At 38.6% G+C, this 16,354-nt stretch overlaps 1 protein-coding gene across 2 annotated transcripts; it reads right to left on the reverse strand.

Moving 5' to 3' along the window:
• Positions 1-3,690: 3,690 nt before the first annotated feature.
• LOC111455819 (myosin-12) lies at positions 3,691-15,722 on the reverse strand. 2 transcript variants are annotated; one of them, XM_023097437.1, is made up of 38 exons: positions 15,599-15,722; positions 15,371-15,499; positions 15,123-15,266; positions 14,906-15,051; positions 14,441-14,597; positions 14,297-14,355; positions 14,046-14,205; positions 13,521-13,807; positions 13,304-13,450; positions 13,125-13,226; positions 12,998-13,055; positions 12,021-12,122; positions 11,890-11,927; positions 11,687-11,813; positions 11,439-11,609; positions 10,813-10,944; positions 10,617-10,723; positions 10,474-10,534; positions 10,229-10,406; positions 9,952-10,157; positions 9,756-9,875; positions 9,587-9,685; positions 8,778-8,993; positions 8,564-8,703; positions 8,378-8,479; positions 7,546-7,654; positions 7,398-7,454; positions 7,140-7,310; positions 6,775-6,930; positions 6,491-6,697; positions 5,696-5,845; positions 5,542-5,612; positions 5,364-5,463; positions 5,226-5,282; positions 5,102-5,158; positions 4,546-4,626; positions 4,390-4,472; positions 3,691-3,984 (listed from the first exon to the last, which is right to left on the reverse strand). In XM_023097437.1, exons 1-38 carry the CDS (start codon positions 15,599-15,601, stop codon positions 3,846-3,848), a joined length of 4,629 nt encoding a protein of 1,542 aa, XP_022953205.1. In that variant the 5' UTR covers positions 15,602-15,722; the 3' UTR covers positions 3,691-3,845. The 2 variants fall into 2 exon arrangements, with proteins under 2 accessions (XP_022953205.1, XP_022953207.1); XM_023097439.1 differs by lacking the exons at positions 14,906-15,051; positions 15,123-15,266; positions 15,371-15,499; positions 15,599-15,722 and having other exon boundaries at positions 14,046-14,185; positions 14,441-14,567.
• Between the last annotated feature and the right edge of the window lie 632 nt (positions 15,723-16,354).

Genomic DNA, 16,354 nt, shown 5'->3' on the forward strand with positions numbered 1-16,354 from the left:
CAGAAGTCAAGCAGGGGTATTATGGACAATGCACTGCGCTATTTTTAAGGGGGGAAAATTAAATTTTTTTGAAGAAAAATAAATGGCAGAGAGGGAGAGAGAAAGAGATTACACTTTAGAATGGACCATAAAAAAAGTTAAACCTAGGGGCACCCTCGAGGATTTGTCGTTTTAACGACATACGTAACGGGAAAAAGCGGATAATATACAATAGGTATGAATTTAAAATATTACAAATCCAGCCTTAACATATGAAGCAATTGAGCTAAAGGTGCGATTGTCCACCTTGGAGGCATGTTCTTGAACACCCTCGAGGATTTGTGGTTTTGGTCATTTGTCTAACTTGGGTCGTGTTCTTACATGCCTTAGACCTAGGGTTACCTCACGAGGTTGTGGTTTTGGTCATTATCCACCTCGGGAGCATGTTCTTGCATGCCTTGGACTTAGGGGGGTTCCCTCGAAGATTTGTGATTTCGATCATCGTAAATTGAGTTATGCTCGAATGGAAAGGTTCGATGTTGTATTCATGAAAGCTGACTTACCCGACAAGCTCATTTACTGCTCTTTGTCTTTCAGTCTCCATGCTTTCAGACAATGCCCTCATGTGGACTCCTCTCTCTATCTCTCTCTCTGGAATCTCTCTATCTCTCTCTCAGAATTTTTCTCAAAAATTTCGGTGACAGTGAATATTTAGTTATAATGTCAAAATTTAAATTTATAACAAAATTATTTCCTTTTGCCACAAAAATTATCATCATGTCTTTTTAGTTTATAAATATATGTATTTTAATTATTTACTCAATCTTCCAAAAAAAAAAAGAAGTTTTATTAAATTAAACTTGTAATCATATATATCACAATAAATATTAAATTCTCATCAAAGTATTAAATTGTTAATTATGTAAAAAGAAAAAGATATCTAAGAAAATATACATTAAAAAAATAAATTAATATAACCCAAGTCAAAGTTTATTCTAAATAAAGTTATTTCAGGCATCATTTTTCTCGCCACAAAAAATTAATCTAATTTAAATAAAATGTGAATTATAAAAGTCTTTAACTTTTCGTTTACTTTGGTTTTTTTTTTTTTTTTGTTGAGTTTATTCGAATTATTTGATTGATTTATTCTATTTTTTAAGATCCGTTTATTTATTTTCCATTGATAAAAATAAATTCTAAACACTTAAAATTTTATTTTTGAGATTTATTAATAATAATAAACTAAATAAAAAAAGAATAAAAGAAATAAGAAAAAGATACGATAGAATGGGCAAATGCAGTTGGAAGATTGGGAAGGTGGGCAATGCTGTCTAAATCCACTTTTAAAGCCACTAATTGTTGTTAAGATTATCAAATATTTTAAGGACTTTAATTAATACTTAGTGGACATTATTTCGCAGATAATATAAATTAAAGTCGCATACTATTCTCTATAATATATATATATATATATATATATATAAAAGAAACAAAACGTTCTTTATAAGCGTGTGAAAACTTCTCCCTAATCTTTTAAAAGCATAAGGCTTACAACGACGATACATAACGGACCAAAGCGAATAATATCTGCTAACGGTATAGTTTTAATGACGTATCAATTAATATATACATTACGATCAATCGTCCATCATTTTATACGAAAGTCGTTGGAATATATCCTAACGTACCAGTTACGATTGTCGGGTTAAATTTTTGTTTACCTAAAAATTGGTTCAAGAGATGGGACTTTTTTGAAGAGTTAGAGGTTGGCAGTTTTCCATTGGCAGCATTGGATAATTTGAAAGTCAAAGATGACCAAATAAAGAAAAATAATTAAGCTGAAAATGAGTCAAATGTGCATTTAGAGAGAATGTTTTGGTTAAATATTAATATATGACGTCATAATTAATTAATAGATTTCACTAAAATATACTTAGTGGATTCCTTTATTTTGATGATTGGTCTCTAAAATCTTATCTTTCATATATGCTTACTTTATACTAAAGTATTAAAGGATGTTCTACATTAAGTTTATTATATTAATAATTAAATAATATAAAATAAATCTAGAACCAAATAATTTGTCAAATTTAAAAATTATAGAAATGAAGAATAAATAATTTTTTAAATGATAATTAATGTTTTTATATGAAATAATTAATAATTTAGAGAGGTAAAAAAAGGGTGTAAAATGAAAAGGGGTTGGCCACAATTATTGTCTGATTATGGACCCGTGATAAGATTCCCATCAAAGCTGCCACTTCCAAATTCTAACCAACCTCAAAATTTATTATTATTATTATTATGTTCGGATCAAAAATCAAAATTCAGATTTAAATGTCTCCGTAATTTTTTTGCATCTCGGTGCGACATGATCATGTTACCTATGTTTTTCACTTCTTACGCGTGACAACTACCCGAACTGACTAACACTTGTCATTTTTTTATCCATGTTTTTCCTCACTCACACATCTAGTAATCTTAGCTTTAAGTAAAACGCGCTTAACTATAAAGTTTGTATAACTGAGCCACTAACACCTTGTTGGCCTTTCTTAGTCATTCTACTCTCAGAATCACTCATTTGGACGTGGGTTTAGTTCATTCATGTACTTCTCCGAAACCCCATCTTTAACGTTTGAACCATGATATGAAATGAGTTCGATAAAACAAGCAGAAATCCTATTTTGAAAATAACTAAAATACTAAGAATAATAAATAAAACAAGTGGTAAGCACGTAATATGTGGGTGGCTACCCCGAGGTACTATCTTATTATGAAGTAGTAGATTATTATGCAGAGTATCTCATTGGACAACCACTATGTCTATGTTCTTTTGTGTCGAAAGTATGTATCCACTTAAAAACTTATAATTAGAACTATTTTTACTCAAAATTGAAAGTTTATTTTAATAAAAAAAATTAAATTATTATTATTTTAAATGAAATTTAAAAGTTTAAACATTTATCGATAATAAACTTACAAACTAATAGAAGACAGCTTCACAGAAGTAGTAATAATTTCCCCCTTTTTTATATAAATAATCTTTCACTTTAATTTGAAATATTGGAGAAAGCAACTAAAAAAGGAAATTTTTTAATATAGTTTTCTTTTTATTGGGAGGTGACATGGAAAAGAGGGAGAGAAAAAAAACCTTTTTCTTTTTTTTTTTTTTTTTTTTTTAAAACACATTATTTCATTTTAATTTTGCATGTTAAGAATTGATAATAAAAAAATTTAAAATTAAAAATTAAAAAAAATATATATATTTTTTTAAAAATTTATTTTAAATTTTTGTGTGGTGAGTATTGTTGAATCACATGCATGAAAGGTAAAGTTGCTGTCTTGGGGTAAAATCCAAAGGAAGAAAATGATAAAAAGCTAATAAGCCCAAGTTTGAATTGAATCCCTACATTCACATGCAATTAAATTAATTAATTTCATTTTCCAAAAAATTATAAACAATTTTAAAATTATAGGTTTAGTTTATATAACATTTATTTAAAAAATGAAAAAAACAATGGAAAAAACGACCACGACCTTTCTACGTTTTGATTCAAGCTAATCTCGACAAATCGAGGGTCATTTTGTATCATCAAAATAAATGACAAAATAAATTTAATTTTTTTTATGACGACAAAATAATTTAAACTTTTGATATTTTTATCAAAATAAATATTTTAATGTTTTTTTTTTCATGTTTATTCATATATCAAACCAAAAATCATTTACCCTTTATGTCATCACTCAAAAAAAAAAATTAAAAAATCCAATAACTATACACACCACTCGTATAATGTACACAAATAAATCAACGAATAAAGGGGGAAAATTCAATCAAACATGAACTAATATTTCCACCACTTTCATCATTCACTCATTTGCTGCTGCAGAAGAAAATGGAAATCTGATTTTTGTCTCATGAGTGGTGGCGGGTCGACGTCGGACAGGTTAACCCCGCCATCCTCGGCGAAGGAGCGGAATATTTCTTCCATTGAGAATGGGATGCTGAAAATGGTTTTTACGCCACGAGAATCGATTAGTAATGCTTAATGGTTCTAAAGATTCATAATATAACCGTCTAAACCTAACGCTAGCAGATATTGTCCTCTTTGGGTTTTTCGTTTCAGGGTTGCCCTCAAGGTTTCCACATCCTTATAAGGAATGTTTGTTCCCCTCTCAAATCGATGTGGGATCTCACAATCCACCCCTTTGGGGGCCAATGCTCGGTGGCTAGCTCTAATACCATTTGTAATAGCCCAAGCTCACTGTTAATAGATACTGTCTTCTCTGAGTTTTTAAAACGTGTCTGTTAGGGAAAGGTTTCCACACCCTTATAAGGAATGTTTGCTCCCCTCTCCAACCGACGGATGTCACACCGAATAACTTTGGATATAGAATGTAAGTTTGTACCTTGAATCCACATCAAGAAGGAAAGAGTTGTTTGGGATGTTGATGGAATCTTCTGCTAAAAGGACTCTCATTTTTCCAATGATCTGCAAAAACATGTTGAGGTTTGTAATTTTGTGTTTTGGATTATGAACTTGTGGTTTATTATTAATCACTTACATCAGTAGATAATCCCTGAGTTCCATATTTGTCGTCCCAGAACATCGTGCCGATGCGATATATTTGCGGGATGCTCAGAATCTGATACAAAAACAAACAGCGACAGAGAAGTCAGCTTAAACCTTCAGGCTTTCCCCTCAAGGTTTTAAAACGCGTCTGCTAGGGAGAGATTTCGACACCCTTGTAAGAAATGCTTTGTTCCCCTCTCCAACCGATGTAGGATCTCACAATCCAGCCCCCTTTCGGAGCCCAACGTCCTCGTTAGCACTCGTTCCCCTCTTCAATTAACATGTGATCCCCCTCAATTCACCCCTCTTCAGAGCCCAACGTCCTCGTTGACACTCTGCCTAGTGTCCACTCCTTACGGGACTCAATCTCCTTGCTGACACATCGTTCAGTGTCTAACTCTAATATCATTTGTAACAACCCAAGCCCACTGTTAGCATATATTGTCCTCTTTGGGCTTTCCCTTCTGGGTTTTTCCTCGAGGTTTCCACGCCCTGCTTTGTTCCAAGTTAAAATTCAGTGGTTTTTTCAAGAATGTAGATGTAATTACCGGGCATAGTTCATCCGTGATCTCATTCAAACTTTTCTGTGACTTCTGAAGTAACACCTGCAGAGATAAACCAAAACTTAGCAGATTGGTTTAACTTTCAAGATTCAAGTTAAGAGAAACGTACCAGAAATCCTACTGCTTGTCTGATATGTTGAAGTTCATCCCAGGAAGAGCCAGCATACTGTTCAAGAAATGGAAACAAAATCAAACATGTTCATTGCTTAAAGATACTTCATTTTGAAGGGCAGCATGTTTAGCTCACCGTGTCAGTAGCTTTGTGGCACCATTGCTCCAACTCCTGCAAACCCAGCTTCAAGTACTCTCCATTACTGAAAGAACAGCACTCGCGTCGTAGCAACAAGCTGCAAACCAGAAAATGTACACAAAATAAGATGTCTAGATGTCTTTCTCCTTTGAAAATGATAATATTTGTTACTCACCTATTGAAAAGCTGGACGTTTATGAATGAGAAAACGTGGAAGAAGATGCTTTTGATGATCATGGAGGGAACCTGAAAGCTTGTAAAAGTCAATTTTAGATGGAGGGAAGGTCGGTCCTAAGCATAAAATGGCTCCAAGAAATAGGATTAGTTACATGGTTTTCAGACATGATATCCAATGTCTGGTTTAGCTTATGAACAATGCTTTGCCAGTGAATACTTGATGCTTGCTGCTTTGCAACAATGTTTGAATGGATGTTTTTAGATGGCCCTCTTATTGATCTGGCCCTCGCTGATCTTGGTGCCTGTCAGTGTTCATCAAGAATTTAGCTAAAGAGAACAAAAAAAAAACGTTCAAAAAACTATAGTTTGTTAGGAATAACGACTCTCCACAATGGTATGATATTGTCCACTTTGAGCATTAGGCTCTCATGACTTTGCTTCGGGATTCCCCAAAAAGCCTCAGACCAATGGAGATGTATACCTTACTTATAAACCCATGATCCTTCCCTAAATTAGCCAACGTGGGACTCCCTCCCAACAATCCTCTCCTCAAACAAAGTACAACATAGAGCCTCCCCTGAGGCCTATGGAGCCCTCGAACAGTCTCCCCTTAATCGAGGCTCAACTCCTTCTCTGGAGTCCTCGAACAAAGTACATCTTTTGTTTGACACTTTAGTCACTTTTGACTACACCTTTGAGGCTCACAATTCTTTGTTCGACATTTGAGGATTCTATTGACATGACTAAGTTAAGGGCATGGCTCTGATACCATATTAGGAATCACGACTCTCCAAAATGGTATGATATTGTCCACTTTGAGCATAGGCTCTCGTGACTTTGCTTTGGGCTTTCTCTAAAAGGCCTCATACCCATGGAGATGTATTCCTTACTTATAAACTCATGATCGGACTCCCGACCAACGATCCTCAACATAGTTTGGCTTTCACCTGTATACATAGATGCAAGAAAGGGCTGATTTCTTTCTTCAAATGATCACGTATCATCCCAAACAATTTTTCAACGCATGCAGCCAGATGTTGCTTGAAAAGCAGCGCTGGGTACTTGGCTTCAACTTTGGATTGATTGTTTGTCTTGCCCACCATTCCACTGTATCCACTGGAAACTCCCAACCCCACTGACGATGATCGAAGACCCTGACAACTTCTATATTTAGTTTAATGATTCATAGGAAGTTCATTTATTAGCCAAAAGTTTCAAGGAGAAAGTATACATATGCCATACGACCAAATAAGGACGTGGGAGAAGCTCGGTTTCGATGTGAAGCTACCATGCTTGTATTGGTTGCTTTGAGTGAACTTTGAAGAAGACAGAGAAGTGTGGAAGTGGTTGAAAGCCAATATGCAAGATCACTGGTACTTTCCTGACTCTGCAAGAGCAAAATAAATGATTCAGTTTCTGTGAGATCCCACGTTGAGGAGGAGAACGAAGCATTCTTTATAAGGGTGTGGAAATCTCTCCCTAGCAGATGTGTTTTCTGTAAGGAAAAGCTTAAAGAGGACAGTATCTACTAGCGGTGGGGTTGGACGGTTACAGTTTCTGATAAGAGTAAGAATCAACCAAGTTTCGGGACTCAACCTCTATAGAAGATCTGATTATGTGGATAATTCTGTCAAATATATTTGTCTTCTCAGCTTCAAAAGATCTCCATTGAAGAAGTGTCTTGTAGACAATACAAGCTGCAACTGGTCTGCCCTTGTCGAAACGCTTGTCTTCCGCTAAGCATTTGAGCAGGACGTCGTGATTTTCCTATTGATGATATATGATTTGATGAACAATTAGGATCCCTTCTTTTTATGTGCTTTTGTGATCATAATATGAAGTATAGCAATATACCTGCTGCTTCTCAGTAAGTGATCCTTGTTTAGCTAGGACAGGAACAGTAGATGGTTCCTGATAACATAGGACCAAATTCACTCATGTCAAAGGCAAAGGGATAAAAGAGTATTGATTTCTCATTGAATATTGGAAGTTCACTACGTACCTTGCTTTCTGCAAGGCCCCTAGTAGGAACAGATATGTGCTCGACGGCCACCGTCCGGTTGCGGAGAGCTTCATTCTCTGCCTCTAGACATCCAATCTTACTCTTGAGGCTGAAACATACAGCAAGCTTATTGAAACAAATGGTGCAACAAATCATCTTCTAGTTTTTCTTTTAAGAGAAACAAGTTCCCATTGATGAACATTTAGACCATTCAAGTTTTTTGGTCAAGCAACAATGCAGAAAGAACGGTATGTACACGTGTAACCGCTCAAGTCCACTACTAGCAGACCTTGTCCTCTTTGGGTTTCCCCTTCAAGGGCTTCCCCTCAAGGTTTTAAAACGTGTCTACTAGGGAGAGATTTTCACACCCTTATAAAGAATGTTTCGTTCCTCTCTTCAACCAATGTGGGATCTCACAATCCATCCCCCTTGGAGACCCAGCGTCTTTGCTCGCACACCGCTCGGTGTCTAGCTCTAATATCATTTGTAACAGCTCAAGCCCACCACTACCAGATATTGTCCTCTTTGGATTTTCCCTTCAAGGGCTTCCCATCGAGGTTTTAAAACGTGTCTACTTTATAAAAAATGTTTCGTTCCCTTCTCCAACCGATGTGGGATCTCACAATCCACCCTCTTGGGGCCCAGCGTCCTCACTGACCCACCGCTCGGTGTCTAGCTTTGATAACATTTGTAACAGTGTAGCTTTAAAACTATGAGACTGACGGCGATACATAACGGGTCAAAGCAGATAATATCTACCAGAAGTAGGCTTAGGTTGTTACAACACATGCAGCAGGTCTAGGAAAAGGGGTTCGACCTCGTAGGCACTTACACTTGCAGTTCTTCAGAGAGAGACTCGTTGTCAGCTGCAACCAAAGCCTGCTGGCGCAGCACCTGGTTCTCAGACTCAAGGCTAGATAAATTTGATTCCAATCTGTAAACAAGAAAGAAAAGATGAGGCATTTTCATATGATTATCAGCAATGGCCAGATGATGCCATCATTTAGCAGTAAACTACCTCTCAATAGACTCTTGAAGTTGCAATGATTTCAATTGTGCCTCTTCAGCCTCCTTGAGTCTAGCTTTACCCTCCATTTCCACTTCACCATACTTTACTTCAAATTCATCAATTTTCTTCTTCAGCTCTCCAACCTCCCACTGAAAAAAATGAGTTCAATTCAGAATATATAGTGTTTTCAAGAGGCTGCTTGTTTGCTTCCTTCTCATGTTACCTCAAGTTCTTCATTATGGTTTCTCAGCAGTTCTAGCTTGGTCTCATCAACCACAGGTACTTCCTTAATGACTGGTGGAGCTTGTTCTATAGCCAGCTTTGCTGCTTCTCTCTCACGTATGATTGCAGCATTGGCTTCATTCAGCTGCCCTTGCATTTCTTCCAAAGTACTTTGTAATTTTGCAACCTCTTGTCCCTTAGCCTCTTCAACATCCATCTACATTGGCCATAAAAACTGGTCAAATTCCGGGCATCGTCCATTAAATGTATTAGAGATCCATGTTGAGGATTGTCGGGAAGGTGTCCCCCATTGGCTAATTTAAGGAATGATCATGGGTTTATAAGTAAGGAATAAATCTCCATTGGTACGAGGTCTTTTAGGAGAGTCGTGATTCCTAACATGGTAACAGCTCTTAACTTAGCCATGTCAATAGAATCCTCAAATGTCGAACAAAGAAGTTGTGAGCCTCGAAGGTGTAGTCAAAAGTGACTCAAGTGTCGAACAAAGGGTGTACTTTGTTCGAGGACTCCAAAGAAGAAGTCGAGCCTTGATTAAGGGAAGGCTGTTCGAGGGCTCCATAGGCCTCAAGGGAGGCTCTATAGTGTACTTTGTTCGAGTGGAGGATTGTTGGGAGGGAGTCCCACGTTGACTGATTTAGGGAATGATCATGGGTTTATAAGTAAGGAATACATCTTCATTGGTACGAGACATTTTGGGGAAACCAAAAGCAAAGTCATAAGAGCTTATGCTCAAAGTGGACAATATCATACCATTGTGGAGGTTCGTGATTCCTAACAATCCATACATACCCTCAAGTGCTTCTCAAACTCTAGGCGCCACGTTAGCTCCTCGACACGCTTCTCCAATTTATCCTTAGCTTCCTTGAGTGCCCCTGTTTCTCTTGCAGCCTGGACAGGAAAATTTTATAATTGGGTTCTCAATGCATACCGTCAATGTTCATATAAATAAAACACTCACCATCCTTAATTTTCTTAGCTCCATCCTTGCAACTTTAGATCGCCAGAGGCATTGAAGAGCAAGAGTTGCTATCCGATGCTGTTTGTAAGCTGAAATAGCTGATACCCTTCGCCATTCAGTCTGTAAAATTCATTCAGAAACTTATAATATCTTGTTCCTGATATCATTTTACAACACTTGTTAGAGAATTTATTACCTGAATAATGATAGCTGCCTTAGTTCTTCTTCTGTGTCTGTACTCATTTCTAGCTCTCATTCCACGCATACCAGTTTGAATAACTATAGCTGATTCAAGTAACTTTTTGTAAGATTTTCTATCTGCGTGAGCTCGAGCATGCTTTTGTATACGGATTGAAGCTGCTTCTCTTCTCAGTTCTTCATACAGCTTACGAGCAAGCTGCCCTGTTGGTGTAATGAGCAAAGAAATCAGCTGACATGGTTAAGAAGCAATGATTAAGGTAAGAAAATGGCACCTCTCCAAAGCTTCTGCATATGAATTGTAGCTTTCCTCAGGGCGATGAACTCTTTTCGAGTTAGATGGGTTCGGATTTGCCGTTGGATGCGTCGGACAGCATTGGCCAGTATTTCGGTTCGTCGTGCATCCATCTCAGCCATTTGTCCAGCTCTGAGGAACACTTTTGTTTTCCCAATCTGGTGCACACCAAATGAAATGAGATCTCTTAAGATAATGCACTTACACACACGTAATATAACTTACCTGATAACCCTTTAAGCTCATTCTGTCACATATTGCAATGCATGCTGATTTTTCATCAGACCTGCAAAAGTTAATATGATTCTTTAAGGTCCATATGAATGCAATGGCTGCAAAGGGACAAAGCCAATCCAGTTTTTGTGTACCCATCTGAGATATCTGGAGCAAGCATTCCGAAACGATCGAGGAACTCGTCAAATGTTCTTTTGGTTGGATATCCTGCACAGCTTATTCGAATTGCCTCGAGCACTCCCTGTCAAAGTTCATCAAAAACAGTGTTCTTGAGAAGAACAAGTAGCAATACCGGCCAAAATATTACAAGTAGAACACTGTTTAGCCTACCCCACATCTCAACTGGTTCAAGACGTTGAAGTTCTCAAAGATTCCAGGCTTCAAAACTGTGTTGGGCTTTACACATCTAATATAATGTGGCTCTGTTGTGTTCAATGTTTCCATGAGAGCTTGCAGTTGTTGCTGTTAAGGAAAAGAGGAAGTTATTGTCTAGAGACCGTGGAAAGAGGAACAAGTGTCAGCGAGGGCGGTGAGCTACGAAGGGGGTGGATTGTGAGATTCCACGTTGGTTGGAGAGGAGAACGAAACACTCGTTATAAGGGTGTGGAAACCTCTCCCTAGCCGACGCATTTTTAAAAACCTTGAGGAAAAGTCTGAAAGGAAAAGCTTAAAGAGGACAATATATGCTAGTGATGGGCTTGAGCTGTTATAAATGGTATCAGAGTCAGACACCGGGCGGTGTGTCAGCGAGAACACTGAGTCCCTAAGGGGGGTGGATTGTGAGATCCCACGTCAGTCGGAGAGGGGAAGGAAGCATTTGTTATAAGGGTGTGGAAACCTCTCCCTAGCAGACATGTTTTAAAAAACCGTGAGGAGAAATTTAAAAAGGAAAAGTCCAAAGAGGACAATATTTGCTAGCGGTAGGCTTGGGCTGTTACAATGAGAATGACTCTTACCTTGAACCGAGTACCAATAGAGGAAAACTTGGATTGCTTTGAGCTCTCCTCAGGAAGTGGTGGGAAAAGATTAGCAACAAAAGAGCATTTGGAGGCATCCAGAAGAGCCTGATGTTCTGCTACTACGTAGTCCTTATTTTTATCTAGAAAGTGATCTGCTTGGTATGTAACCTGTTGATTCAAGGCTTCCCAATAAGAAACTAACCATTTTAAGCTCAATAAAACAGTACTCGTGATATGTAGCCTACATCTCCGGCATAATGATTGATCGTGAAGTCGGTTCGAGCGAGTTTTGGCTTGCTGAATCGCTTATGTCCTTTGTATGTCTGATACATCTTTTGAGCAAATGTTTCATGTGTTGACTTTGGAAACATGCTGCAGGACAGGAGAACAACTGAAGATGTGCCCTTCAATCTAGATTCAAATATGAACTGTTCATAAGAATGCATACCAGGCTTCATCAAGCAGGGCGATTATGCCTCCAGGTTTCTGTGAGAAACATAATGCATTCATTACTCGGCCAACAGTAGGTGGCAGACGGCACAATATGTTACAAATGAGTGAGGCAATGAAAGTGAGTACCTTCTCAATAAGATCAAGAACATCCTGATTATCTACAAACTCAACATAGCTCCAGTTTATTTCTTCTTTCGTGTACTCCTCTTGTTCCATCTTGAAAACGTGCTGCAAGAAGAAGGCTAATTTGTATTCGTGTAACTAAAAAGAAAAGGTGTAATAGCTCAAGCCCACCGCTAGTAGATATTGTCTGCTTTGGTCCGTTACGTATCGCCGATTTTTAAAACATGTCTATTAGGGAGAGGTTTCCACACCCTTATAAGGAATATTTTGCTCCCCTCTCCAACTGACGTGGGATCTCACAATCCACCCCCTTGTGGGAGCTTAGCGTCCTTGTTGGCAGACCGCCTGGTGTCTGGTTCTGATACCATTTGTAACAGCCCAAGCCCACCGCTAGTAGATATTGTCCGCTTTGGCTCGTTACGTATCACCGTCAGCCTCACGGTTTTAAAAATGTGTCTGTTAGGAAGAGGTTTCCACACCCTTATAAGGAATTCTTCATTCCCCTCTTCAACTTATGTGAGATCTCACAATTTACCCGTTGTTTGGCTTGGATACCAATTATAACCGTCCAAGCTCATCGCTAGCATAGATTGTCCGCTTTAGCTCGTTATGTATCATTGTCAGCCTCACTGTTTTTAAAACGTGTTTGTTAGGGAGAGGTTTCTACACTCTGATAAGGAATGCTTCATTCCCCTCTCCAACTGATGTCGAATCTCATAATCCACCCCCTTGGGGGCCAGCGTCCTCGTTGGCACACGGCCCGGTATCTGGTTCTGATACAATTTGTAACAGCCCAAGCCCACCGCTAGCAGATATTATCCGCATTAGCCCATTACGTATTGCCATCAGCCTCACAGTTTTTAAAATGCGTTTGTTAGGGAGAGGTTTTCACACCCTTATAAAGAATGCTTCGTTCTCCTCTCCAACCGACGTGGGATCTCACAAAAAGTCTAAACCATGTCTGAAGCTTTCAGTCAAACCTGATTAAAATGTTGCTGCAACTTCTCATTGGTCAGGTTGATACAGAGCTGCTCAAAACTGCAAGCAAGGCATGTATTAGATATTGTAATCAATATAAGAAGAACAAGAACAATCTAGTTTAGTGACCTGTTGATCTTGAAGCTTTCAAACCCATAGATATCAAGGACACCAATTAAGCTGGCTGCATTAGGATCTTGGCCAATTGAGCTATTAATTTTGTCCACAATCCTGTCATAATATATGCTTTAGAAGATCTCCAATCACAAATGCTGAGAACTAGCAAGGAAAAAGTTCAGTTCACATACCAATCAAACAGCCTAGAATACACGGTTTTCGCCAACGCATCACGACTCAAGGCCGCTGCATCGGGGTCCAAGGGCTTCGTAATGTTGCCATCAGGAGTCACGATGACCCGTTGGCAGAGCGAATGCTCCAGTGCCTTTGCATCACACCTGAGAAAAAAGGAGTGCTCAGAACATGAAACTTCAACTTGATGTCATGGAAAGAGATTAAAGTTCTAACATGAGCAGCTCTGCTGCTGTTTCAAGATGGTAATTTGACTTCTCGTCTTTGACTTTGGAGGAGTCAAATTCCTTTCCTTTCATGAAGTCAATGTTTCCTAGATGCAGTATTGCAGCTACAACACGAAATATAGCATCCTGTTCATCCTGGCTGATTCCGACGACATCCATCGCGTTTCTCGTCTCTAAGTACTCTCTCGAATCATCAACATTCGCGACTTCATAACAATTTGTTTGATTGAGATAATGAAACGTCCTTGGATCTCCTAACTTGTATTTCTTGACATCCTGCATAGAAACATTAGCAGATTACAACCGCTCAAGCCCACCGCTAGTAGATATTATCCGCTTTGGCCCGTTATGTATCACCGTCAGCCTCACAGTTTTAAAACGCGTCTACTAAGGAGAGGTTTCCACACCCTTATAAAAAACGTTTCGTTCCCCTCTCCAACCAATGTGAGATCTCAGACAGACATAGTTGAAGTGTATAAGATGACTTAAAAGGAAAGGAATGGAGAGAGCTTACTTCCGGTGGTGCAGCACACAACATGTAAAAACAATGGTAGTTTCTCTCAGGGTCCGAGACTTGGCAAACACGAGACCGTTCGAGAAGGTACGTACGAATGGCAGCTCCAGAGATCTTCCAATTCTTATCAAATTGTATTTCTACAAATTTACCAAAACGACTGGTCGAATCGCCTCATTATATTAGAGCTGACAGGAAAAGACAATGAACAAAGCAACCGAAACAAAGAATCGAACACAAGAACAAATCACCTTGAGTTGTTGTTTTTAACAGTTTTGGCATTCCCAAATGCTTCCAATACAGGGTTGGACTGAAGAATTGGTTCAAAAAAAACATTACCCTCCATTCAACACTTTAAAACCTCGTACCATAAATGTTGGAGCCATGTTACTCACCTCCAGAACTTGTTGTTCGACTGTTCTTCCTTCAGTGTCTGATCTGCCTCCCATGAATGCAAGATATCTCATGAGCATCTTCGTTGTCTCAGTCTTACCAGCACCACTCTCTCCGCTCACTAATATCGACTGACTTCCTTGCTCGTTGATCATCGATCTAAGTTCATGAAAAGAAAATTTCAACCCAAGCTCTTGCAGTATAGAAGCGGAGATAAGGTATATTTGTTAAAGCTATATATAGTAAACTAAAACCATATATATACTCCTCTGGGCAATACTTTCAAAATGTACTTTCTTCACTCTCTGTATTCATTGAGATATACACTTGGTTATAGTGATTGACTATACCACCTGTAGATGTAGGGGAATTTCTTCTCTCCGAACCACATAAATCTTTGTGTCTCTTTATTTAATTTCAGTTTGTGGGTGTGTGAGTGCAATCGATATTGCAGTTCAGTTTTGTACCTATAGCAAGTATCCGCAACGGCGAAAAGATGTGGACTAAGCTCGCCGAAAGGAGCTCCTTTATACTGCTCCATCATGTGAATATCATACAAATGTGGCAGTCTCCGGAAAGGATTCACCGCAATTAGAATATTCCCGGTGTATGTCTGTCCAGTTCATAACCCTCAAATTTGAATTCGAACTAAAAATTCTCCAAAATCTGTAATCAAATACTTACGTAAATCTCATTGAGAGCAAACCGACAAGCTAGGTTATGCAGAACTCCCGGTTCATGAAGGTACGCTAATTTCGTCATGTCGTCCACCCCTGCCGGCGGCGCCTCCGTGTCTTTCGGATATATACGCGAAATTTCTGCCACAATCTGAAATCGAAAGTAATAAGTTGTTCATTCACTTTGCTGAACATGAAGTTCATCCTATGTTTGTCAGTTCCCATGTTCTTGGAAAGGGGAAAAAGAGAGCTTACGGATTTTTCATTGGTAGTGAGTATGGTGGCGTTTTTGCCATTGATTCCTGTAACTTGACCTTCAATCCAAGCATCCTCAGGATCCTCAACCCAAACATGTGATCCGACAACGATATTCACAGGAGTCCCCTGTTCCAAACACAAATCAAAATTTCTTTAAAAAAAAACACACATATTTTGGCCAAAGTTCAGCTGAAAAACAGATGTTGACGAAGAATTTGTAAATACCATGATTGATTCTGAGCTGTTTCTGTTCTATTTGATCATCAAACTTGGGACCAACAACAATGGAGTTTTAAGAGAGAGAAAAAAAAACAGAACAATGTTAAGAGAGAGAAGAGTGGGAATTCTGTTTTAAAAGAAAAAGAAGTAGCCAGCCATCAACTTTTCTTCATTTCTTTTACCCTTTTTTTTTAATTCTTCAATGGGGTCCTTTCCACGTAGGATGCCGACCTGGCATTTAGACAAAACTGCCTCCAAATGTTTTGACGACTCTGCACTCTTACCTCATTTATCACTCAGCGGTCATTTAGGGGTCGTAGCTAGTTTCCTCTCGACGATGAAGCTTATCCTCCATTGTCTTACCGGCCGGCCTTGATTCTGAGATCATATCTAGCATTCAGAGTTTGCTTCGATTTGGTTACCGCTCTCACGCCCCGCACTGAAACGGTGCTTTACCCCCAGATGTCTAGTCAACTACTGCGCCTCAACGCATTTAGGAGAGAACCAGCTAGCTCTGGGTTCAAGTGGCAATTCACCCCTAACCACAACTCATCTACTGATTTTTTTAATATTAGTCGGTTCAAACCTCCACTTAGTTTCACCCAAGTTTCATCATAGTCATGGATAAATCGTCCAGCTTGGATCCACTAGTAATGACAATTGTCCACGTGGAATTTGTTTGCTTGAGCTGGACGAAGTTTACCCTGCTGATCATGCTAGTCCACTTTGTTTTGTCCTTTCTCTATTTTAACGATCAAATTT

The sequence above is a fragment of the Cucurbita moschata genome, unplaced genomic scaffold, assembly GCF_002738365.1.
Source record: "Cucurbita moschata cultivar Rifu unplaced genomic scaffold, Cmos_1.0 Cmo_Scf00018, whole genome shotgun sequence".
NCBI classification, from domain to species: Eukaryota; Viridiplantae; Streptophyta; class Magnoliopsida; order Cucurbitales; family Cucurbitaceae; genus Cucurbita; species Cucurbita moschata.